This window comes from Corapipo altera, unplaced genomic scaffold (genome assembly GCF_003945725.1).
Source record: "Corapipo altera isolate COAL_440 unplaced genomic scaffold, ASM394572v1 49, whole genome shotgun sequence".
Taxonomy (NCBI): Eukaryota; Metazoa; Chordata; class Aves; order Passeriformes; family Pipridae; genus Corapipo; species Corapipo altera.
In genome coordinates this window covers 6200193-6216081 of record NW_020884879.1, presented here as the reverse complement: position 1 = coordinate 6216081, position 15889 = coordinate 6200193, and the positions used below count along the sequence as shown (strand labels likewise).

Sequence of the window (15889 nt, the reverse complement as noted above, 5' to 3'; positions counted from 1 at the left end):
AAAAAAAAAAAAAAAAAAGAAAAAAAAAATCCGCTGGGATCTGCCTGCACCGGGACCTCCTTCGCTCCGGCTCGGAGGTGGATGCATTTTTCATGAGCGCTGGGTGAACAGGTGCAAAGTGCGGCGGGGCGGCCCGGCCCCGCACCCCGGCCCGTTTCGTGTGCGTGTCCGTGTGTCTGTCCGTGTGTGTGTGTGTGCGTGTGTGTGCGCCCCGGCGTGTGCATGTGTGCGTGTGTGTACTAGGAGATTATGGAGAGCAGCGACCGGGACATGTACCGCCAGTTTCAAGACTGGTGTCTCAGGACTTACGGGGACTCTGGAAAAACCAAGACGGTGACCCGTAAAAAATACGACCGGATCGTCCAGCTCCTGAACGGCTCCGAGTCGAGCTCCACGGATAATGCCAAATTCAAATTCTGGGTCAAATCTAAAGGCTTCCAGCTCGGCAACTGGGACGAGGTCAGTGGTGGTGCTGGAGGAGGGAAGCAAGTGCTGTACGTGCCAGTCAAAACCACGGTTAGTAGAGAATTGTCTTCCTTGTTCTATGTCGGCCGCTGCAGCCCGCTCCGGGAGCGAGAGGCGCAGGGGGAGCCACAGCCACAGTTGGCTCCTTCCTCCCTCTTCCCCCAAGTCATCATCACCATGTTGCGTTTGCCTGTCACATTATACACCGCCGAGGTCTTTGTGGGTCCTTTCATTTAAAGCGATCGCGCGCACAACGCACCCCGCCGGGTCGGTGTCGTTCTTCCCCTCGTCCTCCTCATCCTCCTTGTCCCCCCCGTTCCCCCGGGCCGCCGCGGCGCGGTTTGGGTGGGCTATTGTCCCGCCGCCGCCGCCGCTCCGGCCATTGTGCCGGGCCCCGCCGCCCCGGGCAGCGGCCCCCGCCGCCGGCGGGGCTGATGGATGGCGCACGGGGGTACCCTGCCTGGCACAAAGCCAGGCGCGGCGCCGGGCGGTGGTTCCCCGGGATATCGGTTGGGGGTTATAATTTATTTATTTATTATTATTATTTTTTTTTTTATTGTTAGCCCGCAGCCCTGGAGCCGCCGCCGAGCGGCCACGAATGTGCCCGGCTTGGCTGCGAAGGGCCGGCTGCGCTCGTAAGGAGCGGCGGGGGAGAGAGAGGATGCTCAACAAAGGGAGAACGGGGTTCCGCATGACCGAGGGAAGGGTGTATTTTGTGACTCTTTTTGGGGTCGCGGGAGCCCCTCAGCACTCCGTTCAATGTGCTAGGGTAGCGTGGCATCCCCGGCAGGCGCTGGCGCCGCGGACTCGGTGCAGGTCTGACAGCGGGAGAGCTATTATGCTTGGTGGTGGCAGGAGCGACAGATTTTCCTATTTAAGAAGATGGGGACTGTTGGTTGCAAGTAGGTTTTGCCTATTGAACTCTCTTAATGTATCATTATTCTTACTTCTTATGTGCTGGGTCACGCAAACTAAGCTTCTTTTGTCTGTGCGTGGGGCGGGTGTGGAGGGGGAGCCGAGAAAGGAAACCCAGCAATTAAAAATATTCCTTCCTGGGCATTTGGCTTGGATGAGCAATATTCTTTCTTTCTTTTTTTTTTTTTTTTTATTTCTTTTCCTGGAGTGGCAGCTTATCCGGACCTAACGGGAATGTTGCTAAGTGGCGCAGCAAAGGGGGCTTCTTGGAAAGTATTCTGGGTTGGGTTGTGACGTAGGCTGCTGGGGAAATCTGCCTCTCTTTGCCTTGCTGAAGTCATAAACCTGGGCATTCCCAGAGGCTGGCTTCTATTTGCCCCCTTGTCATCAGCGCTGTCGTGGCTGTGAGGATGCAGAGATGGGAAATTAATTTTAAGGAGTTTACAGATCTGAAGATTGAAAATGAAAAAGAAGCTCTGGACAGAGTTTGTTCCTTCTCTATGGTTTTTATTCACTGAACTATTCCAGGTCTGCCTATAGATTCAGGTTATTTGGCAGATCTCTGTTCTAGTGTTAGATGACTGCTAATTTCTGAGGCCAGAGGGTAATGTAGATACAATTTATAACAAAAACGTTGTCTAAAGCAAAAGTCTCCAATTAGGTCGGTATTTTTAAATATCTCTTCTGCTCACTGAAATAATTATTTTAGTGAGCCAGTGAGCAAGACTATTTATTTCCAAGACTATCCTTTTCACTGCAAGTTCAAAACTGTAAGCAAATTCAGTATTTTTTAAAATTACATTGACTTTGCTACTAAAAAAAAGAGGCTAACTTTTATTTTACAAGATGGAATTTAAAAATTAAGTGCTATTTTGGGCATCTGAAACACAAGACTCAGTGATGATCAGCTTGCCTATTTTCTCTCACCTTTGCTAGGCCATGAAAGCCTGGAGTCCCACCTTGCCTCCTGTTTTCTATTTTAAGAACACAGAATCAATTTTTATTTTATTTTTTCCCCACTAGGGATTTCAGTCAGAGGGCGAGCATCTTGGTGGTCTCACCTTTGTGCATTTGGGGAGTCAAACCCTTGTCTGTGAATGTCTCTTTATGTCCCTTTATATGTATTTATATTAATACAGAAGTAACTCTTTTTGGATAGCTTAAGCAACCAAGCGGGCATTCTAATAAAATAAGGATGTCTGCTAATGAAATCAAGAAAGGAAAGTTAGCATGACCTATCTGTAAGCAGTTCCTGAATATCTGTATATTACTTGAACAATGAAATATAAACCTTTACAGAAGAGATCTTGCATGTAGGTACAATTTCTTCCTGCTGCCAAATGTAAATCTGCTGTCCAACACAAATGAGAAAAGGTGTTGCTTAGAACTCCCATAAAACATTCAGCTCTGAGAAACAAATACCACCCTCTCCTAAACCCATGAATCTGGTGTCACTATCCCATCACAAAAGGCAGAGGGGTATTTAAGCAGACTTGCAGGGTGGCAATGGTTTGTATGGGCTATTTCCAGAGCTGGGGCAGCACCTGCAGGGCACTGAAAGCTCAGAAAGAATCCCTGTGACAAAACAGGGATGCAGCCCTGGCCCAAAGGAAGCCTGTGGCAAAGCTCCTATTGACTCAAGAGGCCTAGAATTTCACCCAGCTGGGGATGATAAGTTACTGGGGGAAAAGAATTGCATTTTCATCAGACAGTAATTGTTGGTAAGCCTTAAAAGCCCATTCTCTCATTTTTTAACTCTTACTAATTATTTAAGAGTTTATTAATTTATGACCATTTAGAAACATCCCCACTGTGTTTTGTTTTTCCCTCATCTCTCATTATTATCCTGTACATTTGAGCCTGTCCAGTCAGCAGAGAGAGCCCAAAATGCTAACAAAGCCCCAAACTGTGAATCTCTCCCTCGTTCTCTCCCCCTTCTTGCCCATCACTTGATCTCACCATAGGTAAAAGCAATTTCAATTTAAAATTAATCACTGTTGGCAGCATGAGCACTCCCTGTGCAGTAACAGGATGGATGAAATTACAAGTTGGACTCTACAGTCACAAGCTGGTCAAAAATAAGCAAATATTCAAATACTTCGTTAGGAATTATTCTCTCCTTGAAGCTTTAAGATTTGCTGCTCAGCTTTGCTGTCAGCCAGAGAGATTTGCTCCTGATGGTGCTGTAATCCACTGCTGCTGGTAATTAGACATCATTACTGCTGCGTTAAAGGGAAAGAGAGAAGGAGAGAGGACAGGCTGGGGCTAATTAACTACTTGATTCTAATGAAAGAAAGAGAGCCTGATAGCAACTGGGAGGTTGCACCGGAACAGGCTAGATGTACAACACAGACTTAATTGAAGCAGGGGTGTCTTGCAGTCTCACAGTAGCTGAGGCTCGGTCTACTTTCACATTCTGTGGGCAGTAGCGCACAAGGTATTATTCTATTTTTCCCTTGCCTGGGTGATAAGTAGCTCAAAATCACAGGCCTGCCTTCAGTATCAAGTTTAAGCATGCCAGCAAGGAGGCTGCATAGATGATTATGTGCTGGCTTAATCTATTTTACGGGTATGGTCTCCTCAAGAGCAACAGGAACAAATCAATTTCTGAATGTTCACATCCCTCTGTGGCCTAGGAGATGCACTTTTGGTCACCAGGCAACAACATTCCCTGCAAAACAGCCATTTTAGGTCCTGAGTAGGACAACACACAGTAAGGTATTCCTATAGGCTTAAAGTATTCCTATAGGCAACCCAGCAAGTATTTCACTTTGCAACTTTTCAGATTGCTCCTGTTACCACTGTAGATTTTCTTGCATTAAGCCCAAGCTGCAAGCAGTGGAATTATGCCTAGCCTAGACACACTGTATGAACAAAACAGGTTAGGCCAACAAGTATGCCAAATGGTTGATAGTATTGACTTCTAGTGGTTGGTACTCACCAACCATAAGGAGGCACGGAACTAGTATTTCTAGTATGATAATCTTTCTAATGGTATACATGATTTTTATGGTATATTTTTAAATTTATTTTTTGCATAGTTTTTTAGCTGGAACTGTTTATTGATTGGCAACTTGAAAACAAATTTCTTTTCACCACTCTTCTTTCTCTGGCTTGATGTTACCTGTAAACATAAATATGGACCGTAAAATCAGTCGTGATTTAAAAAGGAGTTATAAAATAATGGCCTGAGCTCGTATCAGCAGACTTTAAGCAGAACTTTCCTTTAAAAGAGAAGGGCCAAGATGACTGCAGGCTACCTCTCAAATATAGAATTTACATAATATTAGCAAACTAATAGAACTTAATCTCAAAGGCCAAGTTCCGATTACTTTTATGTCATTACTAATTTGGAATGACTGCACTGACTTTAATGATATCACAGACCTAATGTATGATTTTTTCCTGTACTCTATTTTATATTTTCCGACTACAAGGAGAGACTGAACTTTCATTCTGACACCAAATTTTGTTCAGTTTAGTTAAATCCTTAGATCCTGCAGGAGGGTCTGGTACCTCATGGGTTGCTGCTAGCAGACCAGCAAGGCTCCCTGCAGGTGCAGGGCTGTACTACTGAACCTGATTACAGGATTTAGGGCTTAAAATTACAGGCCAGTCAGCTCAAAGGAACAGGCTGTATCCCAGCCCACCTCTTCTGTTGGACTTGAAGAATAGCAGATAGACATATGAGTTTATGTTCTTTTCGGTTTTATATAAATTACTTTGTTCATGAATAATAGAAAAAACAGATCACCATATAAATAGCTTATGTGTAAAAATGTATTGTTTTAAATTATCTTATGTTTTATATTGTTTATTATTTTAGGGCATTTCATAACAATCTAAAAATAGGCTTTTTTTTTTGCATTTCTTCCCATTTTTGTAGTCATGAATATTGGAAAAAAAGTATAAAAGTCTTTGTCAAATATATATTGGTAGCTCTATAGCCTGCTGAACTGCCAGCACATAATGGCAGTAAATACTGCAGGAAGGTGATGCTGAGGGTGAGCTGTAATTTATCTCAAGGTATAATTCTGCAGGAGTTTAGTGTCCCATTAAATGCACCTTCCAGGCTCAGGAACAGTATTCGAACCCTGTCTGGTTTTAACTGCCCACCACGTTTTCCTTAACCTCTGCTCAGGTCTGCAGAGCTCCTCCCTTTACCCGCAGCCTCTGCCCTGCTGTTTGCAGACCTCCCGATGGACTCTGTGAGGAGGGATGCTGGTGAATCACACAGGCAGTGCTGGAAAATGGTCATAGCAGATGGAACAAAACTGGTTTAGTTGGCAACTCTTAATGCAGGCATTCACTGAAGTGTTCATGAATAAAGAGAATAACTCTGTCCTGGAATTTAAAAATGTTAAAGCGGCCATATGTAAGATGCCATTTCCACACACATTTGTGAGAGAGGCATTAGGAGAGGAGGAGCTGAGATTTCTTAATAACAATGTTCAAAGAATTTCAAAGAAACATAAGCCAAAGAGAGCAGATTTTTAAAACCCGAGTATTTTAAGGTAGAATATGTTGATGTTACTTTAGAAACATTAAATAGGGTGTAGCAGTGCACAAACAAAAACTAGCACTGGTATATCCATCCCATCTTACACATGTAGTGAGAGACAGGACGACAAACTCAGTGCTATCACCTGGGCAAGGGCTCAAAAGCCCAAATATTTCCAGTAATCAGAAATAAGAAGTCCCAGTTTAATTTCCATGATGCTGTGAACCTTTGCCGAGAAGACTGAGGCAATAGTGAACTTGTTTCTTCACTCTCATCCTTGATCTCTTGTCAGAGAAGCTGCACTGGATTTGGTCATGATGCAGGGACTGCTGCTCAGATGCGCCAACCCTATTTTCTTTAGACGTACTGAGTGGGTTTTTTTGTGGCTACATAGCTATGTGATGAGTAGGAAATAAGCAGGTATTTGCTGGAAGGTTAGGGCTCAAATGGGCTGATAGACATCAGTACAGCGTGATGGGACTTTTTCTGATCTTGTTACAGAGAAACTTTCTTCCCCTAACCTCTTGGGTGATCACCATTGCTCTTGTTCAACATCTTTGATTGAAAGGAGACACAATCTGGAGAGACTACACAGAGAGACCCCATATAGAGAAGGCTTCTCATGCACGAGCCCCTAGGGGAAAAAGGCTAGTGCCAATGCTGGATGAATGTGGAAGTTAATGATTCAAATTTCATTTTACGGTACAGAAATAAATTAAAATTTCCTGAGGTTGAACTGTGAGTTTAGTCTGCTGTTGAAAGGAGGCAACCAGCAGCTGTTATGTTTGGTCTGAAGGAAGCTATTTGGGTGCCGATCTTTCCCTGTTATGCAGGATACACCTGTTGAGAGTTTGCTGGTAAAAGAGGAACAAAGCAAGCAGGGCATATAAATGAGACAGCATGGCAGGAAACACACTCTCCAGGAGGGAGGATCATACCAGATTCTGCAGCCTCCCTTGCACCACAGAGCATCACAGAGATTTTCTGTTTCTTGCTGAGTAGGTTGACTCTGGTCAATACAGCCTTCAAAGTCAGTAGAGCTTTCCAGGATGTAAAAGATGTTTTTGCCTTGTATAAGTAATTTTAAACCTACTGGAAGCCTCTTTGACTAGAAAACTCAGGGGGTATTACCTGGTGCAATGAGAGTTGTTTGCATTGTCCTGCAACAGCACTGAAAGTGATCCTGCAGCTTGCTTAAATTACCTTTTTGTTCTCTTTAAATAGATGAGCCTCAAAACCTTACAGTTCCACTAGCAAGGTATTTTTGAATGGTTTATAAGCATACAATACCCAGATAGGCATTGTCAATATCCAGGAAAGACATGCTACAAGTTATGGCATTGAGCATTTTTCCAGATGCAAATGGATTTTCTTAGTTATGATCAACTTTATCACAGACAGTTGTGCAGACTTCTGACTGCTTATTCAATAACTCTGCAAGCTGCAAAACCTGAGTTACTGTGTGCATCTGCAGGGATTACAGCTAGTTGTTGAAATTGAAATGTAGGGTTTGAAACATTTTGTTGTATGTGTGGATACTCTTCAACCTAAGGAGCTATCTGTAGAAAACAGTTTACTTAATAAAACTGATCTATGTTAGAGTTAACCTCAAGTAAAGACTTTTTGTCAGAAACAAATATTCTGTATAGACTTGGAAGGACAGTTTTTATCAAATGAACTACTTCAGCCTAGGATAAAACTCGTACAACATTTTATACTTGAGAGCCTGCAATTAAGCTCCTTTGGGAAACGAGAGGTTTTATATGTTTTATTGAGAGTGAGGTCTGTGTGTCTGATGATTTTGTACATTTTGTTACCCCAGAGTTTTTAATACAACAAGACATGGATGCTATAATATTTTGACTGTACTACTTAAGAAAATTTAGGTGGCGAGATTACTTGCACTTAAATGACATGACTCTAACTCACTGTACAATTTTTAAATGAGCATGTCTTGTGATTGCTCTCTTTGCTGCATCTGGACTTATACATACCACTACTAATACTGCCAGGTGGATTTTGTAGAAAACTTTTGTTCAAGGCAGATCCAGAGCTGAAGTAGTGCCACTAAATCATGACCTATCTGTAGGGTAAAGCAGCATCATGCTGGCATATGGAAAATCACACCTAGGAATAGACTCTCACTACTCCAAACTGATAGAAGATGAATAACAAGCAAGTAATTATACAAGTAATTAGATTACATAAGAGAAGAGCAGCTAAGGTATGGCCAGAGGTTTCAGCAGACAGGAAAGACAAGAATTATAAACAGGTTTCACAGAACTTAATTTTTCAGTGTGTGCTCAAGGTAATAAAGAAATACCTATCCTGGGGTTACATTTTTCAGGTGATGAAACTGAAGAATGATCAGAAATAGAGAAATAAAAAAAGGGGTGATATTAAATTACAGTGCATCCCTAGGACTAATACAAGTTCAACAACACTAGAAAATTTAAGAATGAAGTAACGAAACTATTATTAAAATATACCATTTGCCACTATATATGGCAATGATACTGGATTATGGCCAAAAATGTACAAGGTGAAAAAACAAGGAGATAAAGGTAGTTCATAGAAATGACAGGCTAGTGAACCATATTTCAACACCAGAAAAAAAATCAGTAAGAATCATTAAAAATTAAGTGTCAATATAACTGTACCTGGTTGGTGGAACTAAATTTGTATTTTGTGACAGTTAATTATGTTCTTCTAACTTGTTGTGTTCAGGAATCTTAAAAATTTTCAGGTGAAACTTTGGTTCTTGCTTCCTTCTGAAATGAAACCAGTCTGACACTGACTTTATTAAAGCAGGGTTGAAACTTTGGCTGTGATGACATTAAAAATGGTGAAGAGTTGGGAAACCATAGGAAGTGTTTGAGAGCTATACAATGCAGTCCATTGTGTATATATACAGACATATAAGTATATATGTATACATAGGTGCACAAAAAACTCAGGAAAATTAAGGCATTTCAACACCAGATGGAAAACCAAATTAATTAGCTTAAGGAAGTGAAAGAAGAATTGGGACGTAAAATAGAAATATCATAACTAAGGAAAAAAAAGGAGAAATCATGGCAGGCAGAATTCTATACAGAGAATTGTCAGATAATCTGCGTTATATGCCATTGTGACATTAGCTTTTTGAAAGGAAAGGAAGAAGTCAAGCTTCTCAATCACATTTAAAATCAATGGAATTAATATAACATCTTGAGGGAAATATTTAGGAATAGTTTCAAAGAAATCAATAAGCGTATCTAAAACATGCCCAGCAGGTATAATAAAAATTGGCATTAGGAAAAGTATAGAGAATAACATTGAAAACTTATTCTTCTTCTTAACTAAATGGTATGTCCTTGCCTTTAATAACATGCTTAGTGTATTTATCTCATCTCTAAAAGGTCATGACAGATGAAAGGTCCATGGAAGGTAACTGAGCTAATTAAAGAAAAGGGATACTTATAAGAGAAACAGTTTTAAATGGTTCTATCACTCAGAAAGATAAACATTAAGAAAAAATGCACAGCAGAAAACAGACATGTAAAGAGGTAGAAAGAAGCTGAGTGAAATAGTGTGGTGTAAATACTGGTGAACAGCAGAGAGGGAGGATTCAGCAGTAACCCTTTTTAATTCTATTCCATCTCCTAAGACTCTTTTAACAACCATCTCAGAAGGTAAATTCAAAGCTAGTCCATTGTTTTATAACCAGTATTGTTGGGAATGGAAAGTCTGCATTAGTGCCCCTAGAGAAACCCTGATTGATTAATCCAAAATTTTTTCCAAGGATGTTACAGGAGAATGATAGCTCTGTGGCTCTCGTAAGGATGTAGTATGCTCTTTATGTCAGTTCAGCTTTGCTGTCTGGAGCAGAAGGGAGGACAAGGTCATGTTGCTGCCCTGCCTGCTCTGTGTCACTGGGAGCGCGGGCACTGGTGTGATGGCAAGGACCTGCTGCCTGGATCTCACCTGGTGTCTTGCAGCACCTCCCCAGGTGTTTTCCCACAGACCATCTATCAGGGCTTAGTCACGCTCCAGCCCATACAGTCGACACAAGGGGAGGCTTGTATGGTGTGGTGAAATCCCAGAATCTTCCCATCCCCTTCCCCTTTGTACTGAATTTTACCATTGCTCGTGGTCTCAGCCTTCATACTCTTGTTTCATGAATAGATTATTAACTTTTAGGTATGTGTTCTTGGATTGACTGAAGCTAGCAGAGGAAAATAAATCAGTCATTATTGCGTAATGTGCTGTATTTTGTTTAGGAATTTGTTTATTTACTAATTACTGAGCTCTGACATCTTTTGCAGACTTCCTTGCAGACTGGTACTAGATGGTTTGTTGGTCAGTTTGACTGTAGCAGTTTCTATGGCTTGTTGCTGTGGTGATATTACTAGTCTGGAGGAAGGAGGGAGACCATCAACACCCTGTGTGGACCAGTCCATGACATTATTGTGGTTTACACAGAACATTTGCAATAAACTACCTCTAGTTTCCAATTTGCTGCACTTGTGATGAGAAGGAATGTGCTGTTTTCATCTCTGTATTTTTGTCTACCCGTCCTAGCTTTCTGTGTGTGTGTATTTGTTGCAACTACTACCAAACTCTTACCATGGTGGGAAGAAAAGAAAAAAGAGCAGAATTATTAGAGAATTAATGGCAAATATGAGAGGAAATTAGCTCATTCAAATGATGACAATTTCTGGAAGACTTTCCTTTTTCACCAGTGTGACCAGGAAGTATGGCATATATATAATTAGATGACTTGCCCCATTGCATTTCTCAAGGAACTGCAACGGAAAGGAAAAAAGAATGTAACTCACTTGTTCCTCCCTTAATCTAGACATAGTCATAATTTTTTTTTTATGACATCTTTTGATAACCTTTATCTTTTTATATTCTGAGAGTTCAGCAAAGCCCCCTGGCTATGGTTGCTGTAATACTGAAGTATTTCATTTGTAGTGAGCAAACAGTCAGGTTCCTTTTAACGAGTGCTATATTCAAATACCAGGCATCCTTCTAAAACCTGCGGTTCAGACAGACCTCATACATTTATCCTTTTTTATCTCAATTTGGGCTTATCTAATAAAGAGATGGGATAGTAAGTTCTGTATAGAACGCAGCAGCAAAAACCAGAATTTCTCAAAAAGACATTTATTGTAAACTCATTGCACTTTGACCCTGTGTTTTTTAGAAAACTTACACAAATCCTCTGCCATGTGTTACCAATGTACAAGGACTCATTATTGTTGTTTTGGTGTAACAGAGTTGAATCGGGCACATGAGGAGCTTTCAAAGAGTTACATTTGCAGAAGCAAATAATAAAGCAAAATAAATAAAGCTAGGTCTAGAACTGAATAAAGCTGGTTAAAATAAGACTACTTTTTTCCTCTTTAATTGCTCCTCTATATAGCAAATTTCAGTATTATTCTCTTCAGCACAATTTTGTCAAGATACATCAGACTTTGAGGAAATTGTGGAACTGAAAATATTGTTTTACCTGTATTCCTAATTGAACCTCACATTTTCAACTTGAACCAAAAGGCCTGCTTTCAAAAGCTGAGTAGGAAAAAGCATTCCTAAATAGGAGAAAGCGGGTCAAGTTTTATTAAGAAGTAGAAGATTTCAATTAATAGAATTCTAATGAACTATGTATTTTTCCGCTACTTATTGTTGAACTCTAATGAATTTATAGGTAATTACCAAATTTTTTTTAGAGAAATTTAATTCTTAATAAATGTAAAGTCAGGAAAAATTCCACATATACAGACTTCAAAAAATTTAATGAATTTCATCATCATGCTTGCTATAATTTGAAAGCAAGCAAATAAACAAAGTACAATAGAGATAGTTAAGTGAAAATGTTTTAAAATAAATTAGTACTTTGCTTAATAGAGCCAAAGAGTGAACGAACAAACCTATAAAAAAAGCTGAAAAACTGTAGCTGGAGGAAGCTGGAAGGAATTTAGCTGGTGAAATTTGTGAAGCTTTGAAGGACCAGTCCTATCATCCTAAATTGTGCTGGGTAAAATCCCCTCCTGGAATAGGACCATCAGAAGGTGTGTGAATAATTTTTTTTTTAATCTTTGGCACAAAGATTATGCCCCTGTTTTGAAGACATAATGCAGCACCTAACTGATGCATAGGTTTTGCAATGGACAGTGTCTGAGGGAACGTGTCCACCACCCTGGGCACTCAATGCCCCTATCAGTTGGTATGGGTTGACTGGGTGGCAGTGACTGAACTCTCAATAGGATACGTTTAGATAAAGTGTTTCTGTTTGTAAAGAGTAATTTACCTGTAACTGCTATCCGGTTTTGCCACAGTATATTCCAATGTGCTAGACCAGCCCTTAGCAGATGCATAGGCAAGTTTATAAAAGGTATAAAAATATCTAAAAAGGTTTAATAACAGAAAGGCCAAATTCAGCTGTAAAATAATACTAGGAACACCCTGCTCCCACATCTTTGGTTATTATCTTCCACAGTGTCAGAGTCACACTCAACACTACGTAGACAGCTCTCTCTTGTTGAAATCCCCATATTCTGATTGTTTAAGGAGGGAAAAACCAACCTGGGGAACAAGCTTATCTCAGTCCTTCAGACTATCCATGTATTTAAGTCAACTAAAGGAGCATCTCTCATCCTGTCCCTTTCCCATCTAAACATACCCAACATATACACTCACCCTCAATTACACCGTTGAGGTTGTTTGTTTACTTGTTTTTTAGTAATCTCCCTTTCCTATGGATATCACATTAGGACATCTGCTGTGGGGAGAATTCAGATCTCTTTCCCTCTTCCTCGTTTCTTTGAACTATATTTGCATTAGAGCAATCGTGCTTCTAATGTGAGCAGAAGAAAAGTGAGATGAGAGAACAAATGGAGTGAAGTGTTAAAGCCAATCAAGTATAAACAAACTTTGGCTTAATAGCTTCCTGTGAGCTCATCCAAAAGCAGGAAAGTCAGCTTCAGGAGAGGTGGAGGCTGAGGAAAGTAAAATAAGCCTGGAGAACACTTATTACACATTTCATGATAATAATAATAAAGCTAATGAAGTAAACCAGGCAAAAGAAGGCTGATGCTTCCTGTTAATTTGGTAATAAACTACTTTTGATCTTCAAACCCAGTATTTAGGCAGCTAGGCATACCTGTCAGCCACCTATAAGCACAGAACAACCTTAAGATTTTCTGCCTGGAAAATGTGAGGAAAATGAAGCATTTTTTGGGGGCATGGGCATTTTTCTTGACTTCAGCAGGTTTTCTGGATAAATTCTGTGTCTATTCCTAATTATTTATTACAACTTACAGTTTAGTTGTCAACATTTAGCTCAATGAGTATCACAGCATGATATAGAAAAAGTAGCTAAGCAGAATGTTGCTAGACACTAAAAAGCTTGTAGTTACACAAATACCCAAATAAGTGTTATAACTGCTAGATACACCTTGCAGTTTGAATTTGGACGTGTCTCCTGTTATGTCATAGTCCCAATATCTATCTGATGTCTGCAGTGCTACGCATTTTCCTGCATCCTTGTAATTTGTCTTTGCTGCTGTAGTTTATTATTTACTAATAGGCAGAGGACAGGTTTGCTTCTTTTCCTTGTGTTGCCTTTATTTCCAGACCTCAAGGCCTGCTGTTTCTCATTTAGAATTCCAATCTAATGGCACGTGCCAAGATTCAAATTTATATTATCTATGGGCAGGAGGATCAGCCTGTTTGTGTGGCTTCAGTTGAACTGAACCACTCCCTGCACTGGCTGCATTTTAATATTTTTAATCTTGCTTTGGAAGGCATGCTATTTTGGTGAGCAACCAAATGCAGTCAAAGCTGCATGCAAGAGGAGATCTACAAATGGGTTTCTAAATCAAGGCTTCTGTAAAATTAAAAAGCCAAACCAAAACAACAAAAAAACCCCCACTTAAAAACTTGTAACTGGAGAATCTATTAGGTCCAATCCACCCACAACCATCTGGAGCTCTAAGTTATCTATTGAATTTATCCAAACAAAACTTTGGACATAACATGAGCAGAAATGAGGTGAATAATTTGAGCTGAAATAATTTGTACATTAATCTTTTAAAATGTCTAAGGCCAAGAAGGCCAATTTTAAGAACTGCTGAATGACATTACCATAATAATGTGAAATAGACCATGTTAAAGGCAAAAAGCTGTTCCCACTGAAGTCAATAGCAAAATCCCACTGACTACAATAGTAGTGGGATTGGTCTGCTAAGTAGCAAACCATGCTCTAAAAAAATCAATACTTCAATTTTACAAGGTAATATGGATAGCAGTATAGTTGCCTATTATCAGACCTCATAGTCTGTGGATTTTATCTCTCTAATAATGGTGAGGTTCAGCACCTATCTTATGAATCATTGAGAGGCAAGACATAAGCCATTTCAGAGCATTTCCCCTTCCCCAGCCGAGAAAGCTCTCCAGAGGCAGGATGCGCTGCACGGAGCATGCCTCCATCAGCGTTGTGCAGCAAGGATTACTCTGAAATGAATGACTGCCTCGCTCGGAAAAAAACAGCCTTAATCGCTGTGGATCTCGGTGTAGCGTTTGATGCCTAGGACTTCGATTCTAGTCCTTCATACGTGTCAACCATATACAGAAATGCCCCCAAATGGGTCAGGTTTTCGTGTCAAACCACATCGATAAAAAATTACAGCAACCTTTTTATTTTGTATTTTCCTTTTTTCCTTTCAAGCATCGCCCCGCCGTGATCCAAAATAGAGCTCTATCCCATACGTTCCTCTCTACGCCAAGGATATACATAGATTTTAACAGAAATAGAGATAGACTTTGGGGAAGGGGCTGAATTTTCCCTCCCCGACTGCACCAGGGCAGTGTGTTTATTCCCTGGAGTGCCCATCGCAGGGCTGTCGGTGCCCCTCCGCCCCGGGGCTCGCCGTGCCCCACCACCCGTGTGTGCCGGGAGCGGGGTGTCCCCCCGAGCCCCGGGAGGGGGCGGAGGCGCGGTGACCGTGACTCCATCGGACATAATGAGCGCGGCGGCTCGGCAGACATGTCCCTCACCCCTCCCCCTGCAGCCATATGGTGCCGTAAACAGCCGTGCGGGGACGGGGTTTTGTTGTTGTTGTTGTTGTTGTCTGTGTGTCCCCCGCCCCTTCTCCCCGCGGGTGTCCCGGGGTGCGGCCGGTGCTCCCCAGCGCCTGTCCCCGGACTCACCGTGCCGGGCACGGAACGGGCATGGGGGGCGGCTGCGGAGGGACCATCTGCCGGGGCCACCCCACGTCCTGGGGTCCCCCCGCGGGAGGCAGCGCAGCCGCCACGCCAGCTGGGTGCCGGGGCTGCCCCGAGGGGGGCACAGCCCTTTCCCCGCTCCCAGCCCAGTGCCGGCTCCACTAATTGATTCAGGGCTCGGGCTGGCATTGAGGGCACGGGGGAGGGGGAGCGGGGAGAGGGTGCGGCCGTGCCGCCATCGCCTCCCCCCGCCTGTTCCTATGGAAACAGTGCAATACCTCCGGGACACACACACACACACGCACACACCCGCTCCTCGCTCCCACTCGCGGGCGGGGGGGCCCGGCCGGGCTCGGCCACCGCGCCCTCGGCAGCGCCGTTCCCATGGCGACGGGCTGCGGCAGCACCTGTGCGGCCATCGCCGCCCCCTCGCCCCCCCGCTCCCCCCCCTGCCTCCCGCATCCCGGGCGGCGAGGCTGTGCCAGCACTCCAGAGAAAGGGCTGCGGGTGGTAGGGGCGGCGGGGGGGATCCTCTGCCCCCGCCGTGGGCACTGAGCCGTCAGCCAGCCAGCACGGAGCCGTCAGCCAGCACCCACGGCGGGCAGGGAATACCGTGCAGTAAAGTAAAACATCAGCTCCGGTGTATTTTCAGTGCAGCAAATACCCTGTGCCTGCCTGGCGTGGTGGTTACTGCTGGCACTGGTAGCACCCTGAGTAATGCTAGCAGTGGAGATGGGTGAGTGATGGAATCATTGAATCATAGAATGTTAAGGGGTTGGAGTGGAGCTTAAAAATCAA

The 15889-nt window shown here is 42.6% G+C and overlaps 1 protein-coding gene and 1 long non-coding RNA gene across 6 annotated transcripts in view; one reads left to right on the top strand and one right to left on the bottom strand.

The window, feature by feature from the left end:
* LOC113945019 overlaps positions 1-476 on the bottom strand; it is a 1966-nt gene extending 1490 nt beyond the window's left edge. Inside the window, exon 1 of the long non-coding RNA XR_003526918.1 lies at positions 310-476. This is a non-coding gene — a long non-coding RNA (uncharacterized LOC113945019). The remainder of the gene's footprint in view (positions 1-309) is intronic.
* NOL4 (nucleolar protein 4) overlaps positions 59-15889 on the top strand; it is a 188289-nt gene continuing 172458 nt past the window's right edge. For 3 of the 5 annotated variants that reach the window (XM_027638831.1, XM_027638830.1, XM_027638835.1), the window contains exon 1: positions 59-516. In XM_027638831.1, the coding sequence (XP_027494632.1) occupies positions 250-516 (267 nt within the window). In that variant the 5' untranslated portion in view covers positions 59-249. Of the gene's footprint in view, positions 517-15493; positions 15710-15889 lie in introns of those variants that run through there. The other 2 variants (XM_027638833.1, XM_027638832.1) reach the window with 1 other exon arrangement.